The 23,007-nt window shown below is 36.4% G+C and overlaps 1 protein-coding gene across 3 annotated transcripts in view; it reads left to right on the top strand.

Moving 5' to 3' along the window:
- Positions 1 to 6,650, top strand: part of CENPK (centromere protein K) — a 30,548-nt gene extending 23,898 nt beyond the window's left edge. The window contains exons 8-9 of one of the 3 annotated variants that reach the window (XM_074532985.1): positions 2,496 to 2,549; positions 5,505 to 6,650. In XM_074532985.1, the coding sequence (XP_074389086.1) occupies positions 2,496 to 2,549; positions 5,505 to 5,663 (213 nt within the window). In that variant the 3' untranslated portion in view covers positions 5,664 to 6,650. The remainder of the gene's footprint in view (positions 1 to 2,495; positions 2,550 to 5,504) is intronic. The other 2 variants (XM_074532986.1, XM_074532984.1) reach the window with 2 other exon arrangements.
- The last annotated feature ends 16,357 nt before the right edge of the window (positions 6,651 to 23,007 follow it).

Genomic DNA, 23,007 nt, shown 5'->3' with positions numbered 1-23,007 from the left:
TTGGATTCATCTTTTTTACAACCTGCTAAGAAACAATACTATAAACAAAAGTACTAGCTCACACCCATCACCAAAGCAACAAAGTACACCCTTGTCTTTTCTGTCTGTAATTTGCAGCTAATGAATCCTGATCTTTTAATTAAAAAAATGTTTTGCACATAAGCACATATTTTGCATATAAAAATACCAGTGGATTTGTCAAGACATGGTGTTCATTTTCAAAGTATTATTCAAATATCTTATTTTGTTGAATCTTAGTTTTCCTTCATACCAATGCTTTCCTTTCCTGTTGTTAGTAAATGTGCCATATTTTGGTCTAAGTCTCTCTGTTTTAGAAACAGTTGAATGTGGGACAGTGTCAAATGATTTGTAAAAGTCCAGGTAGATGCCATCAGTTGTTCTTCCTTTTCCACTAATACTGTAACCCTTGTAGAAGGCCACTAAATTTGTTGGGTGTAAATGGTCTATAGTGAAACCATGTTGGCTGTTACCTATCACTTTACTTAAACAAAAAAACTACTTTGATTAATTTCAACACAAGGTTTTATCTTTTCTTAGCTTAAATTTTATTTATACATTTCCTGAACTCTTAAACAGAGTCTGTTTTCTGACAGTCTTTTTCTTTCTTTTCACTCTTTGTGAATTCATAGCTTTTCTATACCTTTTGACTCACTTGGATCACTTGGCTTAACTACAGGTACCTCTTAATCTACATCTAAGTAATTGACTGGGAAGGCAGGACAGCAAGCCATTTTTGCCTACATTTATTGAGTGCAAGAAATACAAATTGTAATCACTGAAATGAATTAGCAATGAAATTAGCTGTTACGTTGGTTCACAAGAACACATTATTCACTTCTCCTATCAGCTTGGTTCAGCAGTCTAGCAGCACCAAACTCTGCACATCAGCAATTTTGCTTCACTTTGTGGAAGGATGTTATGTTCACAGTGGTTCTGTGTGAGGGCAGATGTGCAGGGTTGATGTCTGTAGGACATGGCTTCAATATAGTTTGAACTGCTCCAAGCCTCACTGGTCTGGTTCCACCCTCCTTTCATCTGGCGACATGCATGTGGGATTGGGAGTGGGAATGGGAGTGAAGACTGCATCATAACAGCTCATGTTGGCTTCCATTGCCATGGCCCAACACCTTTAATATAGGTAGTGACTGTAGTAACAATGATCTTGCATTTTAAATCTAGCATAAAAATCTACTTAATTTTTTTCAAGATAATAATACGAAAAATCAGAGGCTGAGGAATATTCTTTATGCAAATCTGTCTGATAGGAAGGGTGAAGAAGGTGCCTTTCAGGCTAAATAATGAAATGCTGAGCATCCTGCTTAACGACTTTATAAGCATTAAGTGATTAGCAGTCCTTAATTGTATTAGTTGTAATTTTGACCAGGGAAATATATCAGTAAAGGTTGTGAAGTTTCACGTTTGCTCTAAGGAACTTTTGGCCGATAGGTAATGTCAATTCTATTTCCTCAGCCAGAAATTGAGATAAGGGCATATAGATAGATGTTATTGGGTCAGAGCATCAGGATTTGCAGAGCTTCCATGGAACAGGCTCTCCCTGGAAACTGAAACTTCTGACTGTCTGCACGTGAGACTATTACAAACTGCGACTGGGAAGAAGGATCCAGAACTTGCCTTTCAGAATATTCTTCTTTCTTGCTTGTATTCTTCCTCTGTTCCAGAAGTGAAATTTGTATAAGGTGCTGCACAGCTGGTAATATCTTGGGTCTTAAATTCATGCATTCAACAGCAATGCTGAGAAAGCCAGTGGAATATTATCTCCTTTACTTTGTTGAAACTGAAGTGCATGGGGGAAAAGAATAAAACTGGAAAATTAAAGAATCAGGTTTACCGTGCAACAGTACACGCAGATCCATTGACATTGCTGCCAAAGGAATCTCTATAGACAAATGGCTTGATTTGCTTGCTACAAAGGAAAAGAAGTAATCTTTTAGTGGTATTTTATCATTGCCTTTTATTCCACCAAAATTTTTAATTATTCTATTTCTCAGCCTTGATAAGATAAATGTCTTAGTCAAATTCAAAGCAAGTAAGTATTCATTGTCAAATTATGAAAAAAAATATTGAGGCAGTATGAAATTAAGTCTTGAGTTGTGTCAAATTTCTATTATAAACATTTATTTAAAGCTCATGAAAAATTTTTTTTCCTCCAACAAATTTCTTCACAGAACAAATTCTGCACTACATTATAAATTTGATGTACTTGGTTTTATTTAAATGTAAACACAGATGAAAACATTATGATCACTTTAGATAAATCTCTCTTGATAATTCAAAAAATGTTACATTTGAAGTGTAGGATTTTGAACTGGTAGATTTAAATCTGACTAAAAGTTTTCATCTTTTGTGTACTATGAAATCAAATAATTGTGTAATTATTTTACTTTGTCAATTAAAATTTTTCTTAACTGGTTTGGGGGTTTGTTAATTTGGCTGGGGAATGTTTATCTTTCCAGAACTCTTCGGCAGAGCCAGCTGTACAACTGATAACATTGCAAGAAATTTTAGAGGTAAGATGTTTTCACTATGTAGAGATTTGAGGAATTTTTAAATATTCAGGTGTAGTGATAGTGATGGTGGTGATGATGATAAAGTGTTTATTACTAATATAAATAACAGTATGTGGTATTTAGTTAAGACAGTTAATCTAGAATGATAAAGAATGTTGTGTCTACAAGAAGAGTGCAGGGAGACCTCATTGTGGCCTTCTGGTTCTAAAAGGGGGCTTATAAAAAGATGCAGAGCAACTTTTTGCATGGGGGAATAGTTTTAAATTACAAGAATAGATATTTAGATTAGCTTTCAAGAATAAATTCTTTACTGTGAGGGTGGTGAGGCAGTGGAACAGGCTGTCCAGAGAAGCTGTGGATTCTCCATCCCTGGCAGTGATCAAGCCCGGGTTGGATGGGGTTTGGAGCAATCTGATCTAGTGCAAGGTGCACCTGCCCATGGCAGGTGCTTGGAATGAGATGATCTTAAAGTACATTCCAACCCAAACTATTATGTGAATCTAGGTCAGTTTTCTATTTTAATTCCTGTCAAAGTAAACCCCACGTTATTACAAGAGGTGTGGCAATAATTAACTGGTTCAGTTTAGGCTGGAGAATGGCTGTCTCTTATTTCTTGATTTTACAATATTTGGTTCAAAGACGTTTTTTATGTGCCTTAATGGCTCATGTTGGGAGAGACAAATACTGTGTTTAACAAAAAAAAAAAAAAGTCCATTTCATGATCTATTTTATACTGTTTCAAGAAAAATATTTCTGAAATACACATTAACAGAAGGACTAAATATGTAGCCTCGGACCAATAGTCTTGTGCATTAACTGGATTATTAACTCATACAAGGAAATCAGTTAATCCAATTAATGCATTTCTGATTGATTTTATAAGTATAGAAGCATTGCTTAGTGCGAATTTTTAATTACAGTGCAGTTTATGAATGTGAATTGCAAAGCATTTTTCTTCTTGTCTTAAATGTAGAATATGAAGTGAAATTTTCTGTTCCCCCTCCTTAGACAGTTCTAAGTTCTATATGCAAGATGTCCCTGAGGAAAATTTTTTTCTTGATGCAAAATGTGATGTATAAAAATTTGCTGGTATTAAGATGCTATTATCTAATCACTATGTCCTACAGTTTAAAGCCCAGGCTTTGGGCTTACATCATCAAAATCATTTTACATGCTTCAAATATCTCAGCATACCTTTTAATGCCAAATTAGGCAGAGCTTGAAAACAGATCAGAATTCAGAGTGGCCACAGTCCTTATGGAAAAAGAATTTTGAAGTTCTTCTAATTGTTTAAAATTGCCCTTCATATTTTTCTGATATTGTTAATCTCCTAAAAATGAGAACATATTAATGTAGTATCTGACTTCTGTTTGGAAGAGCACACTATTTGAAAAATTCAGACTCGTTTTGAATTTCAGCATCCTGACCTAAAGTGTCAATGTCCCTTATCTTTGTATTCCGGAAGGCTTTCCTTTGTTGAGACATGTTGTTCTATCTTCAAGTCCCTGTTTGTTGGAACTCAGTACATCCCTCTGGATGTCCAGAGTTGCCGAGGACCCCATCAAGGGGCTCAGAGACCCTGGCATGCTGCCCAGAACACCTGGGGATTTGATTTTGACCCTTTGAGCAAGGGGTTACCAGCTTTGTATGAGGACGTGAAAGTCACACAGGTTTGAATAGTATAATAATAAAATATTCACAGGGTGAAAATGTAGATTTTAGGATTTTTGGTATAGGGGTTATGGGGACAAGATGGAGGAATCAGGGCATGTCTAGTCCTTCTTTCTTCTTCTTGTTCTCCATTTTCTGCAGTGATGTTGGCACTTTGGGATTGGTTTAGAGTAGAGGTGCACTGGCTAACATAGGTGATAGGTATTGGGAATTAAGAGTAAATATGATATACATAGTTTGTAGTATGAAAAGATAACACCGCCTCGGGGGCGATCAGAGTGCCTTTGGCTGCCTTGCTGTTCAGATCTCGGCTGGGCAGAAAGAAAAGTTTATAGATAAGAAATAATAAACAACCTCAAGACTGAAAAGTGAAGAGTCCAGACTTATTCTTCAGTTGCATCGGCTGAAGCAGAGACAACCTACGCATCTTGGGGCAGAGAATATCAACAGCCGACCCAAGACCCTAATGTTAAATGTGAAAAATGTTTTCTGAGGTACACATAAGTTACAGCCATAGCCATAGCCAAAATAGCCATGAAAGCTATTTTGGAGTATCAGATATCAGAAAAAAACCAGTAAAAATTTGTCTGGAGTAATGAATTTGGAGTAAATTCTCATAATTGGAAGTACAAAATATATTAACTGGAACAATTCTTCTTCAGAATGTTCTGAAAAATAAGAGTAGTCATTCATTTGCATCTTTTATTAGCAGCACTGGATACAAAAATATAAAATCTGGTAGCAAGTATTTTGAATTTGACTTTAGCACTAAAGGGCAAAAAATATTTTGTACTTACTGAAATTTGGACAGTATAACATTTAAAAGCTCTGAGAAGAAAGATTAAACATCTAGGTTAAATAGAAAGAGCACCATGGGATGGGTAAGATTATTTAATCTGTAATGTGTGCAGTCCTCCCCATCAGCAGTATCGTGAGGTAATGAATATGATCTCCATGAACTGAAACAAAATGACAAAACTGATTTTGTTTTTAACTCCATTAACTAATTCTGTATCTAGATACAGCATTTAATCTACATTTATTCTGGAAAAATAAAAGAGAAAAGAGATATTCTGGTTCTAATTTTTACGTCAAAAAAGATGTTATGTAGCTAATTGGAAGTCCTTTGCTTTACTTCGACTTTGTACAGGTCTCATATCTCTTCTGTATAGTCCTTTATATCTTATATTGCCTACATCACAGTAATTTGTAAAAATTTGGTTAAAGGAGATAAAATCTAGCTGTTTTGGTAATTTCCTAAATCTTACCCTTTTGGTCTTCCAGATGCTGATAAACACATTAATGACCACACCACATAAACCTTACATAACAATTAATGAATCATTTTGGCCACCTTATATTGAGGTGCTGCTGCGACATGGAGTGGCCCTGAGACATCCAGAGGATCCAAACAGAATTCGCCTCCAAGCTTATCACATGTAGTGTGACCTACATGTGCACTTGAAAACAAAACACCACCAGTCTCTTAATTCAGGGCTAGGACATACTTAGGTTTCCTACTAGGCTTTCTTAGTATCTAACATCACCTCTTGTTGAATGAACTTTTTCTTTTACATTAAAATGGATATTTAAGAACATAAAACATAGAAAAAGAAAAAATAATAATCTATGTTAACTGCTTACAGTTGGCCTTCAGTGTTAGATCAAGATTTACATTATGGAAGCTTTTTATCACTGCTTCTGTAAGATGCCAATTCATGTAATAGACAAATATGTTTAACAGTCCGTTTTACTTTAAAAACCATATTTTATACATTACTTCTATAGATTAGACTTCTTAGATTGCCTGAAGTTATCTCTATTTCCTTTATTATTTTCTTGTATTCTGTAGAGGCAAAATTCAGAATAACACCGCTCCTGTACATGGCCTTACAAACATTTGGAACTAACAGAGAGGTATCCTGTCAAGAATGTGTTATGCCTTGTTTGTTTCTCAGAGCCTTTGCAAACAATTTTGCTGGCTCCATGATAAACACCTGGGAAAGCTGACACATCTTTCTGTGCAAGGTGCAGCAGAAGTTGAGTCTGTGCCTTTCACTGCACGCTTCACAAATGGCCTACTTTGTGTTATGCTATATTGCCTTAGGGTATCTGTCTTCACTTTTTCAGACCTAGTTTATCAAGGCTTTTAATGGGTCTCTGTTCTGTTGATCTCTACAGCTTCTAAGTTATGTCAATTGAGAGTTACCTTCTGACTCAATGCTGGCATTTTTTGCAATCTCAGTCTTTTTTGTAGCCATTTTTCTTGTATTGTATGGAGTACAAAAATATTACTCTTGCTTATCTGTAGTGACTAAATTATCCTTTATTAACCAGATTGTTGTTTATTGAGGGAGGAGGTTGGGTGACTTTTAAATTGATGGAAAAATAAAGAGGTTTACACTATCATAGAATGTTTTTGTGTGGTTGTTTTTAGAATGGTGTTCATGTGATTTGGTGTGATGACTTGTAAAGATGATGTCAGGATGCATGGGAGAGGTGAGGGGGACCAGTCTAAGTTCCAGTAGAATTGCTCTTTTTAGACCAATTAAAAGTTAAGCAAAAAACAATCATTCATCTTGTGTAGCTTTGAGTGAATGCTGTTCATTTTACCCTTCCAATGGTGATTAAGCATAAGTATAGAATGTGGTGCGTGGTGTTGTGCATGAGCATTGACTTCTTTTTGGTTCACATTCCTTGTGTAACTACCCTTCTGTTGTGGTTTATCTTCTCTTATGAGCTCTAGAGTCTGACTAATCTATACACATTTACCTTACAGTATTTTTAATTAAGAATTTTAATAACTGCATTTTTTGGTTTACATTTATAGCATTGTCTCTTTAGGGTTTTTTCCTTTCTTTGTGTTTAAATGCTTTGTATTCTGCTATCCTTTCAGCTTATTTATTAACACTGCTCAAATACTTCATTGACACTGGATGACTGCTTCTGTCTTGACATTAATAAGTAGAAGAAATGTTAAACACTCAGTAGCCTCTTGTGTTTAAAAAGAAGAATACTAACCCATACCACCCACTTCCCAAATCCAAACCCAAACCAAAGAATTGAGGAGATAGGACAGTCTATAAACAAATGCTCTAAAGAAGATGCAATATTCATTATTCTTCATACCAAAATCAAATCTCATCCAAGTAAAATACCAGAACAGATTTAAATGAAAGTACTTCACATAAAGCTTTACATTAAATTATTGAACTCACTCACTCATAAAATATATTGTAAGATTATATATGAACTTGCAAAAAACTATTACAGAATTCAGATTTGTGATTATGTAAGAAAATTGGCAGTCTGCAGGTTCAGAATTCTCTATCTTACTAATTGTTGGACCCTGAGGAGGTACATAGGTATTCCCTGAGATCCTCCTGCGGCTCCACAGTATCTTCAGCATTCTATCCTTTTCTGCATAGGCCCAGGATATGCTCAGAACCCAAAGGTTCGATGTACAGCTTTTTCCTAAGGAGGGATTGAATCAGTGCAGCAGAAGAAAAGCTGTAGAAAGAGATAGTCCATTTTCTCTCATGGCCTAAAATGCATTGCCAGTTTTTAAGAGAAGCTGGTTTAGACTGAAACAGAGCTAGCTGAAAGCTGTAGCTCCTAGAAAAATCCTGACAAGTAAATTGAAGCAAATCAAGGCAGTGATGAAGAACAGATCTTCCTTATGAAAAAAAAAACAACTAGGAGTAAGCTCTTTCATCAGTACTTTCAACAATCAGGAACGTTGGGGCACGTGTTGAAGGAGTAGGATAATTTCTCCATTTTTTGTCTCCTTGCATGTCTAAGTAACAGTTGTTTGTTTGGAATTAACACCTCTATTAAATGCTAATATTGTGACTCCATGTGCCTTCTGTGAAATTGTGTAGCTTACTGTCAATTTTTAACTCTACAAAGGTAATGTAAAAAAAAAAAAAGCCAGGATGTTAAATGAACATTTGGAGCTACAAAGCCTGAGTAAGATGACAAACTGATCTGTGAGCAGGCAGTGTGTCCTTTTTGCCAAGAAGGCTAATGATATCCCGGGTGCAAATGCAAAGATCAATGCCTGTCTGCCTGTGCCTTTGCTTCTTTCCCTTTAGTTGACCAGCAGTTCCCTACTCAGCCATGCCTGTCTAGAGAGAATCAGGTAAACCTAAATCTGTGTGTTATAACTCATGCAGGTCAAGACAGATGTCAGGATAACAACCTGCAAAAGGACAGATGTCTTTGATTTCAGTCATTGCTCAGCATGGAAGTATTGAACTTGGCTGGGTCTGTTTGATTAGGCCCATATCTCTGGAATATTGGCACTGCCTCTCACAGCTCTGCCTCTGCACCAGATAAATGGGCAGCTTCCCCATCTACCACATGCCATATTCTCCCAGTACAGAGCTGGTGGTTTTAGTATGGTTAAGAATAAGATGTTAGTCACAACTGTGTCACCAGCCAGGGCATAATCCATGGACCAGCAGTCACCTGCTGAATCAGAGGCCAAACCTTGGGGAGTGGTGCTTTCCTCTGTGACTGTTTCAGTAGAAAATCTCACCCCATGGGAGCATTACTTGCCACTCTGTGGTCTAGACATCAGACATGCATTTACATGAAGAGGAAAAAAATGATTCATTATACAGTAACAATTCTTCTGGAATGTGCATGCTGTGCCCCCATCTCTTCTTGCTTTTTGGAATGCATCAGTACAGCAAACTTCTTATTATGAGGAAATTGATCTAGCAACAGGAAGACCTTCTTGCACATAGTATTAAGAGGTTGAGAGCAGACCACACCTGCCTCCACAAACTCTGCAAAGGACTGTTGGGTCAAACTTACTGATGTGATTTTCTAGTGAAATAACTAAATTGTTCTGCAGATTTTCAACTTTTGATTGTGGCATTAAATGCAGCTGCTGTATTTATCTGCATTTTGCTGCATTGAAAAAAATCTGATTTTGAGAGTTTGGCATAAAAGTTTCTGGATGTAAAGTTTTGGCAGAAATATACGTGAGATTTGTTTGGGGTTTGACACAGTGTAGGTGATACTAATGAAGACTGCTGTAGCTAGTTACAGACAGATAACCTTGGAAAAGTAAGCCTATATTGAATTCCTGAATGTTCGTTAGTATTTTGGTAAAACGATGCTATATTTTCTGTATCTTAGATTGTATTTGAGGCTTTTTTAAAAAAACTCCAATGAAAGCATGTGATAGCAGTTTAGTAGCTGTTTAAGTCTTGAAGTCATCTTCTATAGTTACATATTCACAAGAGATAACCAGTCCATGTATTTTCTGAGAGATTTCAGTTTAGTTTACTGGATTTATTCTGGGTAGGGTTTTTTGTGTTTTTTGGTTGGTTGGTTGGTTGGTTGGTTGGTTGGTTGGTTGGTTTTTTTGTTGTTGGTTTGGTGTATGGTTTCTGGGGAAGAGGGTTGTGGGGATTTTCTGTTTGTGTTTGTTTTGGTTTTGGTTTTGGTTTTATTTGCTGTTTTGGGGAAGTTGGGTCTTTGGTTTTCTGGGGTTTTTAGTTTGGTTTTTTGTTTGTTTTTTTGGGGAGGAGAGGATTTTGTTCTTGTTGCATTTTTACTTTATTGGCTTTTTTTTTTTTTTTTTTTTTTTGCTTCAAACTGTTTTAGCACAAAATAGTTTGATCACAATACTTCTGTTTATTTCCAAGCAAGACATTCTAGTGATTAAGACAATGAGACTCTTTATTTTGTGCATATTGTCAGGTAATACGCCATGTTTTTGTAGATTGTTTCCAGGTTAAACAATGAGCATTCCAAGGTACCTCAGCAGTGCCGAACTACTCATAATCAGTCATGGTTACAAGAAGTTCTTTGTTCTGCAAACGTTTCAAATTCTGTACTTCAGAAAATTTATTGTGTCAAATGAAACATAATATTGCCTTCTCTATTTGGCAACAGATGCTGCTTGCAGGTGCTTGCAAATGAGCTTTTGATTATAGCTAGCCAAGACAAATGTAATTTTGGTGGTATTCCTATTCTAGTTTTAATTTGGCTTGCATTAAATTAGTTGCTTGAGATAGTTTCAAGCAGAAAAACTTAAAATACAAACTAAACTAGATGAGTGTTGCTTACTTGATAAACAACTAGTCCATTCATTTCCTTGACAATTGTTTGGTCAAGTTTCCTTAAGATTATACAGTGGTTGTGTTTTATTTCTTTTAATAGAACACTGGACCATTTTGATTGGTGATGAGGCAAGCAATTATTCTTGGTGACAAGATCTAGACACATCTTTATTAAAACACCAACTTATCCACAGAAACAAATCACAGTGCTCAAAGCTGACAACTGTCATAAAGGTTAATCTTTGCTACTTCTGTTGCTTTTATTTAACAGACTGATTATTTTTTTTACTATTTAAATTAACTATAAAACTCTTACAGTTATCAGTTTAAATTAAATTTGTAAAAGAACAAGCTTACAGTGCTACTCTGTATGTGTAACCAATTGCAGTGATGGGTAAGTTTTTATTTGAATGGGCAGCATGCTTCTATTTCAGTATAATTTCTTTCTGAATTTGTGTCTATTGCACTCTTAAAAGGTTTTGTTTTGTCCAACTCATTGCAACGAAAGTTTTTTTAGATTTGGGAACGTGTTACTTCTAGTCCTGCAAAACTGAACTGCAGCACTAGAAAACAAGATGAATGTTTTGTTGTGTTTAAAAGAAGAATCCAAAGACTGGGGTTGATGTGAATTAAGCTGCTTAACAGAAATGGAGCAAATGTGTGTTTCATAATGGAGAGGTGAAACTCTTCAGCTGAGCTGAATTTAAAGTTAGTTAGTCTATTCAGAATAGTTCTCCTACCTGTTTTGCATATTAAAAATCCATCTAGACTTTATCGGGTAGTTGCCAGATGGCTCGAAATGCAGGAGAAGCCCTGATTGCAAACAGGAGCTTAGTTTTAATGCTCTTTGCTTATGAAGGCTAAGGTTGCGCAGTCAATACATTCTTTGACTGAGTGCAAGCTTGACAAAAATTCTGTAACTGGATCAAAGTTCCTTGTATATGACAGGGTTCTGGCCACATTGCATGTAATCTATTATTTGGGAAGACAAAATATTGAAGAACTGGCAAAAGTGTAAAAATAATACCATAATTGCATATGTGAAGGTCCCAGCAGAATTCTGCTAAGAACAACACAAATTTGAATGTAAATTTCCCTTTACAGCTAGAACTGATGTGGGCCATAACAACAAAGCTGATTTTAAAAAACATTTTCAAGTCTCTGGACTGCTAATTTAAGAGATGATTAAGAAAGCAAGCTCTCATGTATGGGTTACAGTTCAAGAACACTGAAGCTGAGAATAACAACTGTGTCTTGACTGTTAGTCAAACAGTGTCTGCTCTACATCAAGAGGAGTGTAGCTGCAGCAGCATTCAAATTTTATAATGTAACACAGATATTAATTTCATGAAATATTACATCACTACATCAACTGTGAGTTACTGTGAGAGAAGCAGCACTTCTCAGAAAGCCAAGCCACATAAACCAAAATAAACTGCGGGAGGGCAGACAGAGCCCCAGAATGATGTACAATAGGAATTGAGCTTAAAGAAGAAATCTCCTATACTGTGCCAGGAATGTCCTAAACCAAATCAGTTAACTCCATGTAGAACTACCAGGAATTAGATGTATGCCTTCACCTTAAATCAAGCGAAAGTTATTTTACTCATGACAAATTAATTCCTGCTGAAGTTCTTTTCCACTGGAGATAAGACTGTCTGTGGGGCTATACCAGGGATGAAACCATCCCACTGTACTACTGCAGCATCAAAGAAGCATTATCATAACTGCTGAACAAAGTCATCTTTGCAACATTTTAGCAAGGTTGTTTTCAAGCTGCTTCTATTAAAAAAATAAAATCTGGATGGTTGCCAACATGCACATAATTCCTCAAGAGAACACAAACCCAGTGCCAATTCTAAAAAGCAAGAGTGCCTAGGAAAAAATAGACACTGAAATAATTGAACTCAAGTTGATGTGTTACCATCTCCAACAACTGACATGTGGTTGCAGTTCAGAACTCAAATTAAGAAGCAAAAATGAATAATATGAATGTGAGGCATTCCAGTGAACATGCATATGTATGTCAGAGATTAGGCTTATAGGAAAAAACATTTTCAGATATGGGTGTTTGGCAAATTATCAGCAAACTACACAGTTGCCTGTAAGACAAAACTCAGCTTATTCAGACCAAAAAGAATATTTTTAATATATTAATGAGAGTGATATATTTTCCCACAAAATAATTTTGTTTCAAAGATCTATGTTTTCCATAGCTAAGGCAATCCTTTGATTTCCTGACAACAGTAAAAGAGTTCAAAATTTTATTTTTTATAGAGGCTGTTTCAACTAAAGCAGTAAGTAATAATTGCAATTATTTATTAATGTTATATATGACAAGTAGATATTAAAGTAGATTGTTTTTTATTATGATCACTATTTGTTTAATAAAAATCAGCAAAGGATAAGACATGATGTGATCATTTTTAGAAAGTTGTTTTCTCCTTTTTGGCATGGCGATACACAATGAAATACAAAGAGCATGATACTGTTTTTATATGTTACTCAATACACAGAAGTACTTCCATATCTTTTAGTAGATTAATTTTTTTTAAATTATGTTTCTATGATGTTAAAATCTCAGTCTGTGTATTGCACATACAGTAATCAATAGAGTAAGAACTCATTGTGTACAATATCAGAGAAATATACTTCTGCTTCTATAACAGTCGCATTTTAGTATGGATTTCTTCAGCCAAAGTTATTGATATTTATTCACCTGCGATCCAGTTTCCATCAGGCTTGCAACATGCATGGCTAGTTTATAACATAATCTGAGATAAAGATACTAATCCTGCAACTAAATTTTTTCTAGAGTGTGGATCTCAGAAAAATCTTAAATTTGTGGGTTGAATAAATGTCTACTGAATCACACAGACAATATTTCCTAATTTTAGTGGCATTTTAAAGAATCACAAGAGAAAGGTACAATGATCTTTCACAAGATATTGGATGGATCTTATGTAGTCCCAGAAATAGCTGAGACCCTCAATAAAATTGTTTTCATTTAATAAAAGTGACTAGTCAGACTACTTTCCTCTTCCAAACCTTTCTATAAAAATTGTGTTCAGTTCAGATTTGCTGGTTAAATATGCACACTGCTACAGACACCTGTAATTCATAAGAGAAATGAAGCAGTGCAATCAGATGTGGAGTGGTGCAGGTAACAGCCAAAATTTTTCTTGACGGCATGATGATAGGTTGGTTGCATCTGCCACTTTTTCTATTTCACTGAAACTTCTTTTTAGTCCTATGAAGGAAAGAAAAGCAAAGAATCATTTTCAGTAAATTTATTTATGGCTAAGATCCCTTTCTGAATAAAAGCTGGCCAAATCATAGGAGTTCAGTGTTTAATCAGATAGAAAACTTAGTATATAGAGGCAGGAGGAATTTAAATTTAGCAGCTGCTCTGTGCCAAGTATATAGTCATTTTTCTTCAGGGAATTGGTTGAGTCCAGAAGCATTGGCAATGGGTAAGGGGAAACCTATTTTGCTTCCAGCTGGCTAGTCTATGACTTTATAGCTCAGAGGTTTAAAATATTATGCTGCCTGATGTGGGATGATTGCCTGATGACCAAGTGTGAAGTTGGGAAATAAAAATTACCTATTCTGACAAAGTAGTAATATTTGTACAGAGATTCTGATCTTGTTACCAGTATTATGAAAAAAACAGTCAGGCATGTTTAATTTAGTAAAATAACAGGAATAAAGATGGATAAGAAGTACATCACACACACCCTTCCTGTATTTTAAAAGGTAATTGCTTTTAATTACTTTTATATTTTCCAAAATGGGTAAAAAGCAGTATCCAACCACACAGTTAATTAGTTCAAGTTACATTTGACTGTGTTTAAAAAAAATAATTTGGGTTTAAAAAATAATGTGGGTAATCTAGATCTCAAAGTCCTGTGCACCTGTCAGAAAAGTTGAATCTTAATGCATAAGCAGCAAGAGGAGAGCCCTTTCCCCATTCTCAGCGGTAAGAACTTCTTGATTGCAAATACACACTGCTTAGAAACTATCTGAATGTTTCGGAAAAAGCCTGTCCAAAAACAAAGATGAGAAAAGCGAGGAATCTGAATTTTAAGACAGTACTTTAGCCATAAGATAGGATCAGGTTTAGTGGATTTTTTAATATAGCAAAGCACTATTTTATAGAAAATAAAGTAATTAAACAGTAGCCTTGCTTACCTTTCCAGCATCAGTACAGATTACATTTTTACCTATATATAATTTCACTAAAAAAAATCTGTACTTAAATCTGTGTAAGTACACCTGACTAAAAGAGTATAATTCTTTTAACATATGAGTTCATTATATTGAAGTCACTAAGCCCACAAGATCTTGCCAGCTCATCTACAGCAAACTGGTTTTTTGTGTGCAAAGTTTTTTAACAAGCTGAGAGCTGGATTAGATACACATACCACTAGCAATGCACGTATTTACCATTCATATTCTTAATATGTCTCAGAGGTCAGGGGAAGAATTCACTTTCTCCTCAACCAGGTTCAGAGAGAGAGCCAGAATGAGAATAGCCATGATATATTGCTGATCCCACAGCTGATGGGTGTTTATTGTTGGTATTGCTGAACAGTGTCACTGGCTCACCTGAGACTACTGTAAGATTTCATAAGTATAGTATTAATACTTTATAGCCAAGAAAACACAAACAAAATGGTATCCTTTTCTACAGCTTCTTCATATTGAGTCATACAAGATTAATTCCTCTCTTTCACGTAAAATATGTTATGAAAAGACTGGAGGAGCTTCTGAGGCTTAGAGTCCTAAATGTGAGCACGGGGCAGAAGACACTTCAGTAGCAATGCATGCATCCAGGCACATTTACTAGGACATATGTCATGTTTATAGCACAAGGAGGATTTTTTTGATTAAAACAATCATAGTATCTAATTATACTTAACAGAATGTTCATTTAGTCATCCAGAGTTCTGTTCTCAAGACAAAAGTATTCTTTTCTGCACATCATAGTTCAGTCAATTCCCCAAATTCTTGATTTGAAAAAAAAACCAAAACCAACCAACCAACCAAACAAGACTACAACAAAAACAAAGCCAAAACAACAAAAAACCCCACCTGGTTCCATTCTTCTTAGAGAGCAGCAACCAACAGACAATTTTTAATCTTCAAAACTATAGCTGTATTTCAGAAGAATTACACTAAGGCACATTACATCCCATCTTTGGTAAGAAACCATGTAGCTAGTAAGCAATTTTCATTTGGAAATTATTTTTGTGATTTAATGTAGAGTACAGTATGACGAATGTTGGGCTGAAAAGCTGCTTGTTCAAAAAGTTTTACATGGGCATTCCCAGCTTCTGAATTTCTCTTTTTCATGAAGTCGCAGAGAAAACCTTTGCAGAGACAGTGCACAAAGTGAAATCCCTGGTATTCTTTCTTTTGTTTCATCCCCCAAAAGAAAGACCCCAATAGAAAAGTATTCATTCATGTGCAAAGCCGAGATTCTGGGACAGAGCAAGAGCAAAGGTTACCCCTTTACCCTCCCCCAAGCCTATTCAGAGAGAATCCCAATTCTCACCTCTGAAAGTCAGATATACTGTCTGGGGACAGAGAAAGAGAATGGCCCAGGGACAGCTTTTGGAGGATAAGAAATAGAAACACCCAGTGTCTAGACTTTATATAGAAAGGACAGGCTATACCCACAGGTGATGCTTAAAAATAATACATCAGAAGAAATATGAGCCAATGTTAAGGGAATAAGCAGCCCTGCAGTGGAGAAAATAGCTGTAAAATATATTTTTACAAATTGTACAACATTTTTGTAAATTTATCAAAAGATCCTTTGGCCTTAAAATTTGTACCACCTATAGTGAATATGGGTTATTGCATGAATTTAAACTGAGTTATGCAGATCCTTGGATTATGAGAAAAAAGCTTAATTACACCTCCCTTAATCTGCTACGAAACACCAATGATATCTGGTAAAGCACAAAACTAAACTTTCATTTCTGCACTACTCAAACACTAGTTGGCATGGGAAATAGGCAAACTTCAAGATCTGCTTTTAAAGACAGCAGGAAAAAAATCATCACAGATACACAGTTGCGGGTAGGATATCTCTGTATTTTTGCTCTTTATGTGTTTACCTGAATTTTTTTGTAAATACAATGTTAAGTTGGCAAAATAGCCAAACTTTATACAGAAGATCAGTCTGGGAAGAGTTGTGTAAAGTGTATAATTAAATCTATGCAGAAAACTGTTCTTGCAATAATTAACACAGAATTTATTGTCAGATAACATAGTCTGTGAGTGAAATTGTGTAGATGCAAATGTGCATGCAATGAGCTAAAAATAAATGTGCGGAATTTTCTCCACACTCATGGATTTTTTTAGCTGATACTCCATTTTCTTTGAGTACTTTTATGGCTGAGAAATCTCCTGATATAATATTAATTTTAAAGTTTACAAAAATAATACACAGAAGTTATTACCATTGATTGAGTTTCAGGCATAGTGGGAATACAGAGAAGGGGTGTTGGTAGATTTTTGTTTGTTTGGTTGGTTGGTTTTGAATGAAAGAAAAACTGAAGTTAGAATAAGCTAATCTTCCAAGAACTCAGAAGGTTGATGCAAGAACCATGTGAATCCATTCCAGAGTTTGCAGTGATGACCACATAGAGGATGAGGCCTCTTTTGATCTGGATTAATCATGTAAGTATGTGTATGTACAAACACAGGATCAAGTTGCTCTTCCTTTGCCCCAAGCATCTTTGAACAGTCCCACACCATCATTTTCATATCTCTGAATGGTTTTATGGTTATTTCATGTTAAAATACCAAACTGATAGCATAGACTCTACAAATCACTTTAATCAAAATATTAGGCATCTTGAAAACTTTTGAGAAAACTTGAATATTATCCTTTTGCAGTATAATTTGCATATTGATGTTAATAGTCCCCTGATGGCTCTAGCAGGAACAGAAGTATGCCAAACCCAGTTCATATTTCAGTTTGTAGATTGTGCCCAGAATATAAGCCCATAGCTAAGAAAGGTAATCTTTCGACTCCTTAGAAACAAAATTTTATTTGTGATTTTAATGTACAGCTGAGTTTTCAGTAAATGTGAAAGAGATATTTTTGATGCTGAAAAACTTACATTGTGGCCTTTGATCTTTTATTTCAAGTCTTTTAGTTTTATATTTAGACTGTAGCTGTATCCTTTTACTAAATAGCAAAGAGAAATATATACAACACTGAGTGTACTTCAAGAATACTTAGGGGAATAACAAAATATAGCAATAATTACTATGAAGATGTTAAATCTCAAGCATCGTGGTATTTGCTCTTTCTCTCAAGCTTCGTATAAATGTCAGAGGTCTTTGAGAGGTTCGTTTGACAAATAGCAGTGGTCATTACTGGACCAGTAGCTATCCTTTTCTACAACTTCTTTTTATAGCTGTGCTCTCATGGGAGATCACTGTTCTCACAGCAGAGCAGCTAAATACAATATATGCACGCTCCTGAGCTGCTCCAGTATGAAAGTCAGCAGCACAGTGGATTCTTTTCTGTGTGTGTGAATGCCTGTGGATTGCAGTGGGAACTAGTGGAAGTGGTAGGTGGTTTTATGCTATTGGTCTTACACTTGTACTGAAGGAGTTGAGGATTGCTTTTAACGTAAGACCAACTGCTGGGTCATACCAAAAGATTCATCTGGATTTTGACTCCAACAGCACCTACAAGGAGATAACTTGAGTTATCTGGACAAAAAATGGGACAAGCATATATGGCAGTTCTCCTTTCTATTCACCAATCTGCAGTGCCTAATCACTTCCAGGTTAGATACATAGACGAGGGTCAGAGCACTTACTACTGCACAGACCACCTTATGCAAAACCAGCCAATCCTAAATAAGTCACAAAAGGGAAATGTCAGACTTTTTGAAGAGGCTGTAATAAACTCCTTCAAAGCAGAACACTCCTTAAACACAAGATGTTAGTGCTGCGATAATCCTGTATAAATGAAAAATGAAATTACTTGAGAGGTAAGAGGGAAGAAACACATTTACTAACCACATTAACATAGTACCTTACAATATTCAAAATAAGTTTTTGCATTTTGGAGTGACACAGAAAAGTTACAAGAGAAGCAGTGGGTACTGGGATTTTTTTCAGTTCTTTTCTCAAGCCATTGTCTTAACATAATGTATGAAAGATATTTTCATTTATAAACTATTGCAAGACAGTGTGATAGAAAGAATGCCAGAAAACCACCTAAATTAGACAAAGTTGTAATCTGTGTCCAAAGCAGTATGCACAGTATGCTCCAGAATCTTTAATAAATCTTTTCCACCTATATAGTCCAGGAATATGGAAAGTCCAAAATTTTTCCATTCAAAATAAATCTCTGCTCATTTCATGATCCAGTTTTACCATCTCTGACATTGGTGTATGTGTCCACATTTTTATATGAAGCATATCAAGAAAAGGGGAATCACCACATGGTTCAGTAGATACTAAGTAGATACTAAATGAGAAGTCTGTGATGCTCATCAGTGCTCTCCTTCAATTCAGAAACTAAACAAGTCACTCAGGCACCAGAGACCAAGATGCCTAATTCTGCACTAGGAGTGTCATTCCTGGAGCTGAGTGCCAGACTGCAAAATGTTGCACATTAATAGCCAGGTTTTCCTGTGAGTTAATTCCAGATTTTTCATTCTAAAACCAAAATAACTGAATTCTTATGTATTTCCTAAGATTTTCTGCACAGCTTTTATATGTACATTTCTGTGTACACGAATCTTTGAGGAATACCATTTGCCAATTTTTTTCATAGAGATTTTCCACATACACATTTCCCACATATTGTATAATTTGTCTCAGCTTTGCTCTCTCTAAGTCTCACAGATTGTTCAGATCTTATGAACAACTTTCTCTGGAAATAGAAAAATAGCAAAACGAGAATACACAGAAAAACTATAATACATATAGCTGGGAAATGCTCCCTTTAAACATGCCTACTGACCTAATCTTCCTGGTATCCCTCTCTTGACTTGGAAAGTTGGAAATAGACAAAGAAGGAAAACTCAGAAAAACCCCTAACTCCCTCATCTGCTTTATCTATTTTTTTCCTGTTTACTATTGTTCCTGTTCTTGTGTGGAACTTTATTGGATTTGCGTTCTTTATTTTCTACGTTAATTTTAATGAGGATAGCATCTGTTTCATCTTATTTGCCTGCAAAATTTGAGGCGATCCATTCTGCTATAGCATTTCCCTAACCAATTTGATGAGTCTAAGATCTCTTATCTCAGGTTTAATAGATAATTAATCTTACCCTTCTCACTGTCCATGCCTCCTAAGTTTTGAGCAAGTTTGGGGTGTTACTCTTACTGCATTCATATTCTCTGATCTCTCTGCTCTGTCTCATCTGTGTTCACCAGGGAGGAAACTGGCCTGGACATTATGGAGGATGTCAAGCTCACATTAAGTTTTCTAGTTTTATTTCTAAATCTAAAACTAAAATAATCGGGTAGTCAGTTTCACAGGGTCTTGGAGACATAAAGGGGCTTGTGTGAGTATATAAGCCCACATCAATACAACACACAGAGCTGCTTGTGGGGGTGCTGTGTGTGGCACGGCTCTTCTTATTTAAATGAAGACATTCCTGGCAATATTGCTTTGCTGGGCAGAGGTAGCCTCAAAGCCCTACTTGAAACCAAATGCATCACTGTGAATTTTGTTTTAGAGGGTCATCAAGAAGAGCTCAACTCAAAAGGGATGCATTTTCCAACTGAAAGTACACTTTGATATGCATTCGCCCTCTGAAATGCAATGTACCAGGCACAATTGAACATACATAGCCTCGGGTCGTTTCTAGAGATGCTGTTAGATCTCCTCCTGCAAGGGAAGGTGAGATTTGTAAGCAGTCTGAATTCGGACTATTTACAAAGAAGAGTCAGTGAAAGACACTGGATCCCAATAGCACCATTACCTTTAACTACCCCTAGAATCTTTTATTTCAGGGGACTAAAAATGAACCCCTATGCACATCAAAAACTTTTCTCCGTACAAGCACAGAAAGTATAGCACATACAAATGCAAGTTCATCATTACTAGTTTTTCAACTCTATGGTCAATTGAAGTATTTTAATTATACAGCATTTAAATTTTACAGTATTTATCTGATTTATAACACGATTATATATATAATTCTTAAACAGGTTCGTTCTCTCCACTAACCCTGCTGGGATATTTCAAAGTAAGATAGGTTACAGTCTTCAGATCTTAACTGATCACGTAAAACTACTTGAAAAAAACCCCACCAAACCAAAACAAACACACTTTCAGGCATATACATCCAAATGTTCAGGTAATAAAAAGCTCATATTACAGAAACACTGGTAACTTCTTGCTTTGTCTTCTATATGTATTTCAGTAAAAAGCAAGATTTCTGGAATTAACCCCAAATACCTCCAAATACATCTCACAATTCTAAATTCAAGTTCAATATGAATATTTCTTTAAACAAAAGAAAGTGCTTCCTAGTCTTAAAAGTTGTTGGCTAACATGTTAAAGGATTCAAAGGCTTGAAGCCAAGACTGCTTTAGCTACTTACGTCCATGGTCAGCAAACACTAAGAAACTGGTTAAGACATAGAGTAATATGCTTTGTGCTCAGTAAGTTTCTAATCCTGCCAGAGCTCCTGAGAGTTGCCAGTTGTCCAAATGGTTTATACATAGTACTAGAATTCAGAGTAAAATTACTATCCCTCATAGAAACACTTCTAATTGCAGCAAAGAAAATTTTATACTAAGAATCTGTATATGACTTCCGGTGTAAGTTTCTTTTCTAAAAAGTTGCAGTTCATAAAAATGTATATATATGGATAATATTTGGGGCGAGGACACTAAAAAAAGTCACCAAATGGGCTCACTATTTTTATCTGAATGAGGTTCACTCTGAAATATTGTTTTATACAATAAAGCAAAGCAGTTAAGTCAAACTGCAATGGTAGTTCTGTCAGAAATTCTAATCACAGACAGGAATTTCTAAAGATGAGCCAAAGCTTTTCCTGGTAATAGACCAGTTTTGACTGGTATATATACACCAGTGGGCTTAGGCAAGAAAATGTAGTTGTCTGGAACAGGGAATAAATAACTTGTTGGTCTGAGCAAGCAGCTGGGTTTTGTGAAGTCCATATATCTCTTCTTTGCTTTGCTGGATTTAGAGCAGGGAGCTGAATCCACGTGAGGACCCTAACCAGACAGTGATAAGCTGTCTTTCTTTTTAGCTTGATGAGTATTTATTCAGCTATACACAATGGAGCAGATCCAACCACGAAGAGGCCAGTCTTTAACACCAGAATAGTCCCCAGCTCAGCCGTCAGACAGCAACGTGAACATTCCTGAGTCTGATTCAGGCAGGGTCTGATTTGAAGGCAGGTCTCCCAAATCCCCCGAGGATACCATAGCCATGAGGCAATTGGCTGTGATGCATGTCTGTCTGTTCAAAAGGTTATTTGGTTCTGATGAAGAATGTGTAAAAAAAAGTTTCTTCACGATCTGTCCTTTCAATGGAGACTGTCCTAGTTCTCTGTACGAACCACTGAGTTTGCAGAAAAGGTTGAGCAGAACCTGTTACAATGCCTGCCCATGGACAGGTGATGTGACTCAGGTACACCTGGCTGCATCTGAGCAGGCCGTGCCCTGCGGCTTTTCCATGCGGACATCACACACAATGATTTGCTACAGGAGCAGGAACTGTGGAATGTTAACAAAAAATACTCTTCTCAATGTTAGAAATAGCTGTTTTAATGAAGTGGATGTACCCAGACGCACCCATGAAAGGGCAGCTTCTCCTGCACGTACAGGACGAGGAGGAAGTAGGGCGGAACTGCGTCCCCGGGCGCAGCCAGCATCCCTGCACGCCACGGGCGCTCGCCCCGCTCGCCGACGCAGGATGGCGCTCTCCGTATGAGCAATTAACCCGGGGGGAGCAGGTTGGAGATGCATTTCCAGAATAGAGCGTTTCTTTCCGAATGCCCCTATTCCCAAAGAGCATTGATTTCATAGCTCCGGTTTTCAATGCAGGGATACATTCTACTAGTCCCCTAACCATTGTTACATTAATTTGCCCGGCAACGGAAAAAGGATCTCTCAAGTAAGTGTTCACTGTGCTGTTTCAGAATTAATAGTGACAAAGATGACTAACTATTTAGGATGTTATGCTTATTTTGTTAGACCTGCAGTTAAAAGCATTTTCACATACTTGTATGCGAAATGTAATTTACCTATAGTATTGCTTCACATTCAAATGTAACTGTGTAGAGTTTATTTGAAACGATGAATGCCAGCCACGGCTCTGATTTCACCATCTCACAGGGCACAAAGCCAGACCCTGCTGACCATCAGACTCCTGCTGACTGTTTGACTTTGCAGACCGATCCTGCTGTTTCGATGCTCGGAGAAGTCCCGGAGTAGCTGTGCTCTTGGACTTTTCTCTGCAATCATTTTTTACAGTCCAGCCAGTTATTAAAGATTCACCAGAAGTTGCAATTACACCTACTACCTCCGGCTGGGGAGGAAAACCCGCACTCGCACCATTTGGGAAATACAGTTAGCAGAAACTTGAAACCTTAGAACCTAGGTTTAGGAAGGATATATTTTCCCCCCTCTTTTTCTCTTTTTTCGGCAATCGGAAATTAACTTAGAGGGCGAGTGGGAGTTGCAGCCCA

This window comes from Zonotrichia albicollis, chromosome Z, assembly GCF_047830755.1.
Source record: "Zonotrichia albicollis isolate bZonAlb1 chromosome Z, bZonAlb1.hap1, whole genome shotgun sequence".
NCBI classification, from domain to species: Eukaryota; Metazoa; Chordata; class Aves; order Passeriformes; family Passerellidae; genus Zonotrichia; species Zonotrichia albicollis.
The sequence above is the reverse complement of the archived record's forward strand: the minus strand, read 5'-3'. Positions and strand labels throughout refer to the sequence as shown.